Below are 14,414 nucleotides of genomic sequence, written 5' to 3'. Positions count from 1 at the left end.
TTTTTTTTTTGTCAACAGCTATATTAGATTGGCTCAAATAAGCCAATTTTGTGGAAAGTTGTTTACATAGTTGATAAGATGCGGCTGGGTACGAAGAGTTCGAGCCAGTTTATCCGCTTTCACATTTGCAGTTCGAGAAACTAAAGATAATGAAAAAACGTCAAACTCTTCCTTGTCACTCTGAATCGCCTCTAAGTATGTTGCAAACGCTGGCTACTCTTGCGGGAAAGACACCATCTTCACCAGGTCGGAGCAGTCTGTAAGGAAATCTACTTCTCTCTTGTCTTGGCCGATCATACATCTCATCGCCCAGATTAATGTTTCAACCTCGGTGTGAAGTGAGGTTAAGCTTCTTCGAAGATTAGCAGCTCCCATCTCTTGCGTTCCATCATTCGGGTTTGGACAAAACCACCCTAGCCCTGAAAATCGATCACTCTCTTTCCAAGACCCATCTATATAACACAGTAGTCCATTTCGGATCTGCCTTAGATCGTCCATTCTATTATGGGAGTGAGTATTCCCAATCACTGAATCTGAAATGCCATCCGGGATATCCACCTGAGCTAGCTGCCAAGCTTGCTCTTCATTCTCTACTACCTGTAAAATCTAAGAGGGACTTTGATCCACGTTATTATAAACTTTATCATTTCTAACTTTCCATAAATACCAGAGTATCCATGGGAACGTACCTTTATGAGCATCCGATGGAATTCGCCAAAATAAATAATTCATATTAGCGTATAGTATTGTAGTAATAGTAAAAAATTAAGTACTCATATAAAACTAAATTAATAATTTCAAAGAGACATATTTTTGACATGTATATATGGAAACAAGGATCATTTGGTGTTTAGACTCGATCTTACACTAGATATTTGGGAGAAGAAGGATACAAGTTGTATATTTTTCGTTGTTTAACTTCCAAATATTGTGAGCTATTTGATTAATTACGGTTGAAAAAAGAGAAACGAAAAACATCAAATAGAAAAAATTAAAAAATTAAATATAAATAGATTTACCTAAAAAATTTCACACTATTTGAATAGATTTTTTGGTCAGATTATCACACTATTTAGATTATGATTTAAAATTCAACATATTTAACAAAAGAAATAAAAACCTATATTGCTTTGAAATTTTTGGATCCAACTATGGGTGTAAGATGGTGGTGTTTCCAAGAAAATGATCAAACAATACTGCTTGGTGCAAAGTGTCTTCGGGGGTGTCCATCCCTTCACTCGAAGATGGAAGCATTAATTTGGGGTATGCAAAATAATCTTTCAAGAATGATTGAATGTTAGGATTTATGCGTTTGAAACAGATTGTACAGGGTTAGTCTTGATGGTGCAGTCTCCGGAAGAATAGTTCGCTTTTTCAATATGCTAGATGAATTTGGATTGCTCCGTGACTCTTTTCCCCTCTTTTCTCTCTCTTATATTTCTCGTTTATGTAATTTAAAGCGGATTGTTTAGCTCAATCCTCTAGATTTTTATTTTCTGAAGTTATATTCGTAAACTGTTCTCATCCTGATTGGGCAACTAATCATGAAATTAATTTTTAATTAATGTGTGGTTGAGAGAAAAAAAAATCCCTTTAGCGATGGAAAATATAAAAAACAACATCATATCTTAATTACAAAAAAAAACTTAATCATGCCAACAATTTAACTTGTAGATAAAAACATTCGGAAATTGAAAATAGTTGAAGAAATCTTTTTTGTTTGTTTTTTAAAATGTTAAATTTATAATTCATCAACAAAAACATAGTATGTACAAAGGGAAATCACAAAAAAAAAAAAAAAAAAAAAAACTAAGAGGGTGTTATTGGTTCCTATTTTATAAGGAATTTTCATGATTTAATTCGTAAACAAATGAAAGATTATAAAGTATTGCTAGACAGTTTTCAATAATTTTGTTGGTTAGTTTTTATAATCTTATAAAGTTTCTCAAACAATCTCTCAATTTTGATGATACTTTTCATGACTTTATTTTGTTAAGAAAAATGTAGAAAAACATAAACCAATAACATAATAATTTAATTCATTAACCATGATAGATTTTTTTGTTTTAATTGAATAACACAAAACTTTTATTGACTTTATAAAAGTATGAATCCAATAACTCCAGATTTATGAAGATTTTAGATTAATTTTTTCAAATCTTAAACTAATAACACTAAACTTTTAAAAAAATTTAAAAATCTTGATTGAATAACAACAGATTCTACATAACATTTTAAGTCACTAAAACTCTATTTAAATAACAAACAAATAACACCTTCTAAGTTATGCTTCAAGACAGAGTCGACCCTGGGCTAAAGCCCATGAAGCAAGGGCTTTAGGCGCCAAAAATATCTTATATATATTAGGAGCAACAATTTAGTCCAATAGTTGTTTCATTGTCTAGTGGTAAAGTCATTTTGGGCAGCAAATATGATTGGGTCGGCCTGTTTCAAGAGATCAAAAGACATAAAACAGAGGCATCGAAACATAGCTTATAGAAAACAGAGACGACGTCAGGAACAAAGCATCATCAGTGAGTGAGAATCCATATATATACCATTCGTTGAGTCAGGTGCGTAACACAAAGAGGACATCCGAGCTCTTATGACTTTTTCAATGAATCCAGAGAGCTGTTGCGAAGTATATTATGGGCACGTTGGTGCTTCTGTCAATGACCCATCCTGGACAACGCACAATGAAACATGGGCTTTCGCCCCCAACTATTTCGGAAATCCATCAGAAAAAAATTATTACATTAATAAACCAATTTAATTTATTTTTACAATAATATGCCCTTGTTTTTTAAAGGGAAAAATGTCGTTTTATCTCCCAACTTTCAAAAAGTGGCCAATCAATACGTCAACTTCATATGTGGCCATTTAAAACATGAAATAAACGTTGACTAACGTTTGAGACATGAAAATTCGTTGACCAGGCCAAAATAGATATGCCGTTATCAGTCGTTAACGGAACTTCTAACGCCCGTTATCACCCGTAACGACTCTGTTAATCAACTTTCAAATTGTGGCCATTTTAAACATCAACTTCATATGTGGCCATTCAAAACATGAACTAATCGTTGACTAACATTTGAAACATTAGAATTCGTTGACCAGGCCAAAGTAGACATGTCGTCATCATTCGTTAACAGAACCTATAACATCCGTTATCACCCGTTAACGACACTGTTAGTATGTCCAAAAAGATTTTTCCCAAATGAAAACACCAAATCCCCAAATCTATTTCTACAACAGCTCAAACAAGATGAATAGTCCTATTATCTCTATCTCCATTTCAGAAAAGCTACATTTAGTCTTAGGCCCGAACCCAACCCGAACTCGAACCCGAACAAGTACCCGAACATACCCAAATTATAAGTACATAGTTATAATATATTAGTAATATTTATACTTGTAATAACCTAAGTGCCAAAATTATTCGGATGTTAAGATATTTTCGGGTGTTTTAGCTACTTTGGGTTAGATTCGGGTTAAAATACTTGGGTTTTATAGATTTTTTGATTATTTTTCAATACTTTGCATAGGATCGGATACAAAATTTCTAATATTTGGATACTTTGGGTAATCCTGAATCCGAACCCGAAATACCCGATCCGAACCTGACCCGAACCCGAAGTTTTAAAATACCCGAATGGATCTTAGTTTTCTAAACCCGAAAAACCCAAACCCGAAAAACCCAACCCGAACCCGACCCGAATATCCGAACGCCCATGCCTATTTTAGTCCTATGATGGGTCTACAAGTTTGCTTCCATGATTCCTTTTTAGATTTAAAACAAATATATAAACGATGTTTGCTTCCAATTATTGGCTCTACGATTGTCTATATATCAAACCATGTCCTTGGATTATGCTTTAAACAAAAAATTTGTCCTGATTTTCTCTTGATTATTTTCAAAACGACGTCGTTTTGGATATACTAACAGAGTCGTTAACGGGTGATAACGGATATTATAGGTTTTTTTAACGAATGATGACGACATGTCTATTTTGGCCTCGTCAACGAATTCTCATGTTTCAAATGTTAGTCAACGATTAGTTCATGTTTTAAATGACCACATATAAAGTTGATGTTTAAAATGGCCACAATTTGAAAGTTGATTAACAGAGTCGTTACGGGTGATAACGGGCGTTAGAGGTTCCGTTAACGACTGATAACGGCATGTCTATTTTGGCCTGGTCAACGAATTTCCATGTCTCAAACGTTAGTCAACGTTTATTTCATGTTTTAAATGGCCACATATGAAGTTGACGTATTGATTGGCCACTTTTTGAAAGTTGGGAGATAAAATGACATTTTTCCCGTTTTTTAAACCTTTTAAAATAACCTTAAGAAAAAAAATTTTACGTTTTTGGACCCCAAAATATGAGGACCGGCCATGCTTTCTTTCATTCCGTTCTTTCCAGATAAGGTAAATCGTACTTTGAAAACACAAAAGAATGAGAGAATTGTCAATGTGATTGACCTTCGGCTGAGCAACTACGAACTGTGTCTTGCCAATCCGGCGTGATGTGGTGACGGAGAATAGGTGCGCTGATCTCCATCCACGTGGTGAAAAAGTATGGGCAAGACAAAAAGAGATGGTCGCGTGAGTCATCTGCTTCACCACATAGTAGACATTCTTGTATGACTCCGTAGCTAGTCTGTCTTTAAAAGCAACTCAGGTGATAAAGGAACATCTCAGAATTCTGTTGAGAAAACAAGAAAATAAAGCATAGGTGTTGTAGCCGGATCTGCTCCCAAGTGTGTTTCGCATATACACACGGTCAATAGTCATCGTCATAAAACTACATCTTGTCCCAGCTGTAGGAGAAGGCGGGTGAGTTGCTTTGATGCTCTCAGTTATCTCCCGAAGACGAGAACCCCGGCAGGTACGGATGATCCAGCCTAGGGATGAGGTGGCCTCCGATACCAAATCATTTTCAATCACCTCCAAATTTTATTTGAGAGATTGTGTTTCTTAATATTGAAATACACATTCCTCTAGAAAGCATTTTTGTTAGTTATATGGGCTTGTTAGAATGACTCAAATATATAATAAAAGTTATAGTTGGTTCAATTGAAATTCAGTATAATATTTATACAATTGCAACAAAATTTACTAAAATTTCTAAAGAAATATTTATCACAAGTAAAAACCTCACAACATATGGTGAGACCGCGAGATATATCAGAAGTGGTGCTTTTGCCGAAAAGGAATGATTAATTAGTTAATCATTATTTATTTACGTCAAGGTTTTTTTGCACCAAAAAATATTTTCATAAATTTGTGTCTTTCTAAATCATTTAGAGAAAAGATGGGATTTGTCAGTGAGTCTGGAGAAAAACCAACTTAGAGATACTATCATTCTTGTGAGTCTTAAAACTTGGTAAGCGGCTTCGTTATTTTTTTTAAGAACTACAACATCCAGTAGCAGTAGAAACGAAACTCATGATCTCCATATGAATGGTAAAGACATGTTTTTCTGTTTTTAGTTTTTGGGGTCTTCAAATCAAGTAGATAGAGTTATATCTTGAGAAGACAGCAAAGAAACGAAAATAGCTTGTAACCTATGGTGACATGAGCCAACGTTGTGTATGTGGGATAATGAGAACAGAACTATCGCGTAGACATGAATCAACATGTAGACCATCATCACATTTTAGGTTGTAAGTGGGTATAGAGAACCTTCTAATACCCATAAATTAAAATTAACATCCATTGTTATCATTTGTATTAAAAAGGGATAAAACCAAATAAAGAGAACAAACCTTGTAATAATATATAGGCAAATAATTTTCAAAGATTTATTTCTTTTTAATATATTAAAAATAATAATAATAATATTTTACTATCTTAATTGTTCAAAAATCATAATTAGTCCATATTCAATGGTAGATATTTTATAGTAGGACAATTATATTTGTTTTTTTGGTAAGAAGGACAATTATAGTTTTTGACAACTAAAAGAAATTTCCTTCCTTATACGGCTAATTTGAAGCCCTAAAAATTTAAATACCTTCTTCACCTTATTTCTCTCTCTTTGTCTCTCTCTCTCATCTTTTGGCTCTTCTCATCATCGGAAATGACGCGTGACACCCAATTCCCGTGTGACCCCGCCGGTGTTTGCATGCGATGCAAATCGACGCCTCCGCCGGAGGAATCTCTCACTTGCGGCACTTGCGTTACGCCTTGGCACGTGTCCTGCCTTTCTTCACCTCCCAAAACCCTCGAATCTACTTTACAGTGGCTTTGTCCTGATTGCTGCGGTGAAACCGATGCTCTTCCTGTTTCCGGCGTTGCGCCCGGATATGGATCTGTTGGTTCAGATCTTGTAGTGGCGATCCACGAGATTGAAGCAGATGACTCTCTCTCTGCTGAAGAGAAGGCTAAGAAGAGGCAACAGTTACTGAGTGGTAAAGCCGTCGTCCATGAGGATGACGAAGAAGAGAAGAAGAGGAAGAGTAAAGGGAAAAAACCCGCTGATGAGGATGTGCTATCGCACTTCCATTGCTCAATCTGTATGCAGTTGCTACAGAAACCAGTGTCGGTTCGTGTTTTTATGTTAGTTTTGGATCTGGTGTTTAGTTTCTTTTCGTTGTTTGTCACAATTAATTAAACATCACATAAACGGCAACCAAACAATTAATTAGTTGAGAGGTGATATGTGTACACTTTTGTTGATGCTTGATATTTTCTATATCGTTGTTTGGTTGCCGTTTATGGGATGTTTCTCTTTATTTATTTTTAGACAATTAAGTTAGTGTTTCATATTAATTTTGTCATTGATGAGTATTGGAAACGGGAAACTGTAGTAGGAGTTGCAAGACGTTTTAATTAAGTGTTAATTTCTTCTTTTCAAAATAAGTATTTCATTAGGGCTGACGGATATATTGTGTGTTTCTTTTTCAGACACCATGTGGGCACAACGCTTGTTTGAAATGTTTCTTGAAGTGGATGAGACAGGGAAATCGCAGTTGTGGAACATGCCGCAGCGTAGTTCCTGAAAGCATGATAAGCAATCCCCACATCAACTTGTCCATTGTGTCTGCTATTAGGTTGGCAAGATTATCTCAGAGGGTTGATGCGAGTACTTCTAAAGTTGTTCACGTCATCAGTAATGAAGACCGTCCAGATAAAGCATTTACAACCGATCGAGCTAAGAAACTAGGGAATGCGAATGCTTCCAGCGGCAAGATTTTTGTAACAATCCCACGGGATCACTTTGGTCCTATACCAGCTGAACATGATCCTGTTAGGAACCAAGGTGTTTTGGTTGGAGAATCCTGGAAGGGCCGACATACGGCTCGGCAGTGGGGGGTTCACTTCCCACTTGTTTCTGGCATTGCTGGACAAGCTAGTTATGGAGCTCAATCTGTTGTGCTCGCTGGAGGTTATGAGGATGATGAGGATCATGGAGAATGGTTTCTATACACAGGAAGGTCTGCTATTCATTACTCCGAGCTTGCTTTTGCTCGATTTGGTTTATTCTTGTTAGGATTTGTTTCCCTAAATAATCTCCAGTTGACTGATAGATTTTGTCTCTTTTGTCTTCAATGTGTCACACAGTGGGGGAAGAGATCTCAGTACTCGCAACTTAAGGACTAACAGCGTTCAGGGTTTTGATCAAAAATTTGAAAAGTCTAATGAAGCCTTAAGACTTAGCTGCAAACTGGGGTATCCTGTTCGAGTTGTCAGGTTAGGGGTCATTTGAGCACAACTCTATTCCATGCAACGTCTTTAATTACTTTTTCACTTAACTTTTTCCATATATGATCAGGTCTTCCAAGGACATGCATTCTGCATACGCCCCTGAGGGAGAATTACTAAGGTATGATGGGGTTTACCGCATCGAGAAATGTTGGATCAAAGTTGGAGTACAGGTACACATATAGCTAACAACTGTGATAACTAATTTCCATTGCCTTCCTTTTTATGCATTGACCTATTCTTCTATTTTCCATATATAGGGTTCTTATAAGGTCTGTCGTTTCCTGTTTATTAGATGTGACAATGAGCCAGCTCCATGGACCAGGTTTGATCAACTTCTTGTAGTCGTGCGCCTTTTCTATATTATACAAATGTTGCATACGAAATAAGGTAACAGATGGCAATACGTTCAACTACTAAGGCATGATGTGATATATTGTAGTGATGAGCATGGAGATCGTCCAAGACCTTTGCCTAATGTTCCGGAGCTTAATATGGCCACAAACCTATTTGAGAGAAAAGAAAGTCCATCATGGGATTTTGATGTAAGTTCCCATGTATCCATTGTTATATAAAGACATCTCAATTGTATAACAGTTCTTAATATGTAATATTTCCCCTGTCTCCACTAATAATATACGCTTACTTGATCAGGAAGGTGAGGGTCGTTGGCGATGGATGAAGCCGCCACCTGCTAGTAGAAAGGCAGTTAATAATGTTAAGGATCCTGAGGAGAGGAAATTTTTGAGGAAAGCCATGACATCGGCACGGTCGAATACGATGAGGGCAAGACTTCTGAAAGGTCAGTGTGTCCAAATCCTCCTCTACCTCTGCTGTTATAATGTTTATAGTGAGGAAGTTATGTTTCAAAATGGTTATCTTAGTATTAGCCTCTTTCTTTGTTTCTGAAATTTTCTCCAATCCATCTAAAACTGTCAATGGGATTTTGTTGATGCAGAATTTAAGTGCCAGATCTGCCAGCAAGTGATGACTAATCCTGTGACAACACCTTGTGCTCATAACTTCTGCAAGGCTTGTATAGTATCCAAATTTGCTGGGAAAACTCTAATGAGAGAGAGAAGCAGAGGTGGACGAACACTACGCGCACAAAAGAATGTCATGAAGTGCCCTTGTTGCCCAACAGACATTGCTGAATTTATCCAAAACCCTCAGGTGAAACATCATCATATATATCTTCTTTTTGATTCTAAGTGAAACTCATGAATAACCTCTTTGGTGAACTGTGTGTAAACAGGTCAATAGAGAAGTAGCAGAGGTGATAGAGAAGCTGAAGAACCAGGAGGAGGAGGACAACACAGAACATGTAGATGAAGGTGAATGCTCAGGTACCAGCCATGAAGAAGAAACTCTGCCCGTGTCTGGAGATGCTGAGCAACCAAAGAAACGGATTAAGTTGGACATTGACGCAGCAGTTTCTGCGACTGTAGTGGAATCTGACATGAAGTAAGTAAGTAGGGGGCTTTCCAATGGCTCTCTTGGATCCAACCATCAAGTAAAGTTGGAAACTATGTTTATGTTTTTGTACCAAAGACTGAAAGTAAACTCTGTTACCTTATTTCGTACGCAACATTTGTTGAACGTATTGCCATATGTTATTTTTGATTTTACTACATTTGTGTTAGTAGAACGTACAATTTGGTTCTGTGGTTTGACTTTTTTTTTTTCTTGCATGTTCTAGATTTTGGTTTAGTTGGGAATTAAATTTGGTCAAATAAAAAGAGGAAGTGAAATGAATTATAAAAAAATTATTACTTCTGTGGGTTTAGTTATTGTTTGACAGATTGAATTTTGATTTTAGTTATAAAATTCATGAAACGTTTTGAAAATCCTTTACCATTTTTTAAAAACTAGAAAAGCTGTTTTCTACAAGAGCGAAAGGGAGGTGGACAGTAATGCTTTAGAGAGTGACTTCCAAGCCTTAAACTTCGCAATGCATAATTGTTGGAGCAATGGATTCATTAGGGTATGCTTTTAAGGCGACAACAAAGTAGTTGCGGAACTGCTCAATGGTCACAAACTCAACTTTGGTATTTTCAACTGGATTAGTGAAGCACGAAGATAGAAGAAAAGATTCACAGATTGTCAATTCACTTGGTGACAACGGGATTTTGCAATAAACCTACTGATCTTTTTGCTAAGCAACAAATCCCTTTATAACTCTACTTTCTATTTTCATAATCTGGTTCCTCATGTAATATCAAACGCGCTGCATAGTGACTTCTCAAACCATCTAATATAATGACTTCATTCGACGAAAAAAAAAAATCACAACTAAAGATGGCCGAGGACAGCATCACCTCCGGTTTAAGAGCCCTTACCCACTGCTACGCTCGTCAATACCATTATCGCCGGAAAAGCAAAGGACCAATAGACTTAATCATCTCTTTACCTAAATATTCCTCTGTTTTGTATGAAGTAACCTTATGTTAACTTTAGCCTAGTTTCTCTCATTTTATACATACATGTATACAGTCTGTGAAATACATGAGATTATATTCCTATAATATCTCCCAACAATAGGCTAAATATAGAGTTCATGCATTAAAAGAACCAAGAAGAAAACCTAAAGAGTGATCCAGCTATTTTTGAATTATATTATAGAATTTCTTCTATACTCTCTTACCTTACAGTCTTACACAAAATCAAGGTACATGATCTCCACAACAAAGAAACTAATCACATCATTTTAAACACTTGACGCCGCGGAAGATTTGCTTTAGTTTACTTTAGAACTTCTGGATGTTGCTCCTTTTGTAGTGAACAGGTTCATATGGACAATTCCAAATCTTTCTCTTCTTATTTTTTAAAACACTAACATAATTATGTTCTTTTCCTTCACGTCCAATTGCGGCTAAAACTATCTTAACTTCCTTAATGATTTCCATAATAAAACCGGCTTCGGAACTGGCCAAAGAGAGAAAAAGAATATAAATCATAAATCATAAAACTATCATATATAGGTTTAGGGTTTTATTTATAGTCTTAAAAGACCAAGAAGATCAAGATTAGTGAGTTACCACTTTTTTCCCAAGGACAAACCCATCTTCCCGGTGATACATTCTAAAGCATCCTTCCACTTCTTGATCTTATCTCCACGAGAAACCTTTGCTAGCTCCCAAAATTTGTCACCAAACTTTCCTGTCTGTCCTCTCACATCTCTTGCCCTAATCTTGTAAAAGATAGGAATGACTTTGAGCTTTCCTTTATCCACACATTTCTTCATTTTCACAAGCTCATCCATACACCAACTCGACTCTGCATATCTACACTATCTTTTAATTTTCACCATTAGATATTCTTGGTATGGTGAATCATTAAACAAATCAAGAGCAATTGCATCCAATAACAAAAAAAAAAATGAATCTGAACGAAGTAAAGTAACAATGAGGACAAGCAGGCGGATCCAGATTTGTTGTTAAATATCAGTACCAAAAGTCTAAAATACCTATATAAAAGAGATATTGAATATGTAGTAACGTGAAGAATGTAATATAACCTTGTGGAGAAGATGGCTAGTGCGATCCTCGACTCTTCGATTCGCACAAAGAGATTTGCAAGATCTTTGCCCCTCAGTTCATGATTGTCTAGGAAGAAGTTGATACCATGTCTCTCAAAGGCATCACTGAGGTGGCTGACGAAGCTGTAACGCAGCTCCGCACCTCTGTAATTGAAGAATACTAGAGAGGACATTTTGTTGTGAAAAGAATGTGAAGTTTTTGTATTTTTGATACTATAAAAAAAATAATGTGAGAGGGCAAGTGAAAGTGGATATTTGATGGATGGATGAATAAATTCGTCAACACAAAAACTTAGTAATAACCAACCGAATGGCCGGCGTTTTTAGTGTATTTGGAGGAATTTCAGAGCAACAAGGAGGAGTTTTCATCTTTTTCTTTATCTTTAATTTCTCGTAGGGCTAATGTTAAGGCGGATAATCTGGCACGAAAAGTTCGTACAGAACCGCTTCATATCACTTATGTAAATAACATTCCTCAGGAATGGCTCTTTTGAGCTTTAATTAATTTCGGATGACAAAAAAAAAAAAAAAAAAAAAAACTTAGTAATAAATATACACCAGCGAGGCCATGCCATGTTCGGGAGAATCTTTGTGTTATATAATTTTTTAACAGTTTTGTCTATAATAAGATATATTCATTGGATTAGGTTATTAAAAAAATTTCACTATGTTTAAAAAATACATAGTGGTTGTGTTTGGGTTTATCATATATGTTTTAAGCAAATTTCAAAAATCCGAATATTTTCTAGATCACCTGATTTCTGAATCGAATTTATATTTATTGTGTATATATACAATAAATATAAATGTTTATAAACATACTTCTATATATATAATAAAAAATAGAGTCATATATGTATGATTTTTACGAAAATGTATATGTATAAAAATATAGTTTGTAACTAAAAGTGCTTGATAAATAAAATAATAGAATTAAATGAATAAAGAATATATAAAATCTGAAAAATTGTGCGTTTGACATGTAAAAAATTAACTTTCTTTTAATGTATAGAGAATTGACAAAATTATCCCATCTGCTTATTTTTTTTTTGTTAAATTGTTAATATTATGGACCTAAATAGTTAAAAGAAAGAAAATGTCACTGTTTTGGACGTCATAACACCCCATTTTTTTGTTTTTTTTAATTACAACTAAAATTGGTAACAAATGTTTCTGACATAAAAGACATGAGAGCATCACTCAATGCGTCACTTCATTACCTCATGACTAGCTGACGTCATCTTCAGGGTAACTAATGTTTCTTAGTGACTAGCAACGGCTCGTGTAATACGTTTTGGACCAAAAAACACTGTTACCTTATTTCGTACGCAACATATGTGGAACGTATTGCCATCTGTTATTTTGCTGCAACTGGAGTTCTAAATATTGAACGTTAAATTTTGTTTTCTAGTTATGTTGTTATGTTGTTTCAAGCTTTTCTCTGTTTCTACTTTCTAGAGATTTGTTTGGTATCGTTGATGAAAAAATTTTTTAATTTGATTTCTGGTTTATATATTAGTTTAGAACGCGGATGAAAACTGATATTTGTTTGGTTTAATAGTTTTTTGTTTTGTTTTGTTTTTTTTAGTTAGAAATCAAATTTGGCCAAATAAAGAAGGACCTAAATGAATTGATGTGGGGCGCTAACAAATCGGTTTAGTTAAAGATCTGCAGCTAAAGCAGTAAGAAGTGGTCAAACTCAAATGACAAACTAGCATTTAATTGCTTTGCTAAAAAAAAAAAAAAAACACTAGCATTTAATTATGTAACGTTTAGCATTACGATTCGCTTAAAAACTAAAAATATTGTTTGATATAAAAGCCTAAAAATTTGCAAGTTAAGATGGTTGACAATAGCACCATTGCCGGTGTAAGAGCCCCTACCCACCACTCTGTCAATACCATTGCGCCGCCAAAAAAGCAAAGGAGAATTCTGAATCTGATATAATCCCCCGACATATATTCTCCTTTATTACCTCAATATTTGATATGGATCAAATTAGACCTCAAGCTTAGGGCATGGGCAGTGGGGCAAGCAGGTGAGTGTGAGTCTTAGGGTGTAGGTATTAAAAAAACAAAAAAATTGTCTCTTTCTTCACACCCGGGTGTAAGTTTACATTCGGGTGTAACACTTTTTCTCTCTATCTCTCTCTTTCTTTCTCTTTCTCTTTTCTCTTTTGCTTTAAATCATAATACTAAAAAAATACTTACATCCACACAAACACATTTGCCACTGCTGATGGTCTTACTGTTTTGTTTATTTTTTGGTGAATTGTTAAAAAATTATGGACGTGAATAATTACAAGAAAGAAAACGTCATCGCTATGGACGTAACACACCAAAAACTTCCTCTTCTTTTTTTATAACAACTAAAAAACTTCATTGTTATGGAACAAACGTTTTTGTTATAAACCGATTTTACTACTCCAAACTAGATTTTATCCCGCGGTACACAGCGGGTCGATTTTTTATAACTAAAAAATTATTTAGCAAAATTTTAAGTTGTATTTGTTTTGTTAATATTGTTTATTTTGTTTAGTGTTTCTGATTTTATAATTAAATTTTGATTTTTAATTCTAAGATTTCATCCAAAGTATATTGTTTAATATTAATATCGATCTAAACCCGTTACACCATATAACCCCGTTCCGTAAAATTAAACATCATTTGTTATTTTTTTTTGAATAATATTTTTATCCACTACGGATCGCAGGTTCATGCGGATAAGCCCGTAGAGAGTTGCGGGTTTGCGTGTCGACCCGCCAAAAGAGAAGCTATCTTTTGAAACCCTTTGTTGTATTTAGAGGTTTTGAAAAAATATCCCTAAAAAATAATTTTCATTATATGAAAAAAAAAAAGAAGTAGAAGAAATTGTAGTATCAAGTATCAACATTCCCGATTTTTACATCATTCGTTACTATTAATTTTTTTTTTTTGCAGATAAAAATCAGAAGTTAACTAAGTCGAGATTTTTAAAAAGATTGTGTAGAGATTTTTGGTAAATTGTTGAAAACTTATTTGATTTCAAAATCTTTACTTAAGGAAAGATTTTGTAGAGACTTTTGCTACATATAATTAATGCTAATGGCATGCCATTGTAAATACTTCTCAACTTCAGGATTTATTTGCTAATTATGATCCAAAAATGTATCTATAGATATCCATA

The 14,414-nt window shown here is 34.8% G+C and overlaps 2 protein-coding genes across 2 annotated transcripts; one reads left to right on the top strand and one right to left on the bottom strand.

Moving 5' to 3' along the window:
* Nucleotides 1-6,013: 6,013 nt before the first annotated feature.
* Nucleotides 6,014-9,375, top strand: LOC9324335 (E3 ubiquitin-protein ligase ORTHRUS 3). Its single transcript, XM_002888226.2, has 9 exons — nt 6,014-6,551; nt 6,914-7,443; nt 7,571-7,699; nt 7,782-7,884; nt 7,972-8,036; nt 8,154-8,256; nt 8,366-8,513; nt 8,670-8,884; nt 8,967-9,375. The coding sequence occupies exons 1-9, from the start codon at nt 6,087-6,089 to the stop codon at nt 9,177-9,179; spliced, it is 1,971 nt and encodes a 656-aa protein (XP_002888272.1). The 5' UTR covers nt 6,014-6,086; the 3' UTR covers nt 9,180-9,375.
* Nucleotides 9,376-10,745: 1,370 nt separating this feature from the next.
* LOC9322803 (protein PHLOEM PROTEIN 2-LIKE A8) lies at nt 10,746-11,422 on the bottom strand. The gene is made up of 2 exons (XM_021035132.1): nt 11,229-11,422; nt 10,746-10,995 (listed from the first exon to the last, which is right to left on the bottom strand). The coding sequence occupies exons 1-2, from the start codon at nt 11,420-11,422 to the stop codon at nt 10,746-10,748; spliced, it is 444 nt and encodes a 147-aa protein (XP_020890791.1).
* Between the last annotated feature and the right edge of the window lie 2,992 nt (nt 11,423-14,414).

The sequence above is a fragment of the Arabidopsis lyrata genome (assembly GCF_000004255.2).
Source record: "Arabidopsis lyrata subsp. lyrata unplaced genomic scaffold ARALYscaffold_2, whole genome shotgun sequence".
In the NCBI taxonomy this organism is placed as follows: Eukaryota; Viridiplantae; Streptophyta; class Magnoliopsida; order Brassicales; family Brassicaceae; genus Arabidopsis; species Arabidopsis lyrata.
Note: the sequence above shows the minus strand (reverse complement) of the source record. Positions and strands in the feature narration are given on the sequence as shown.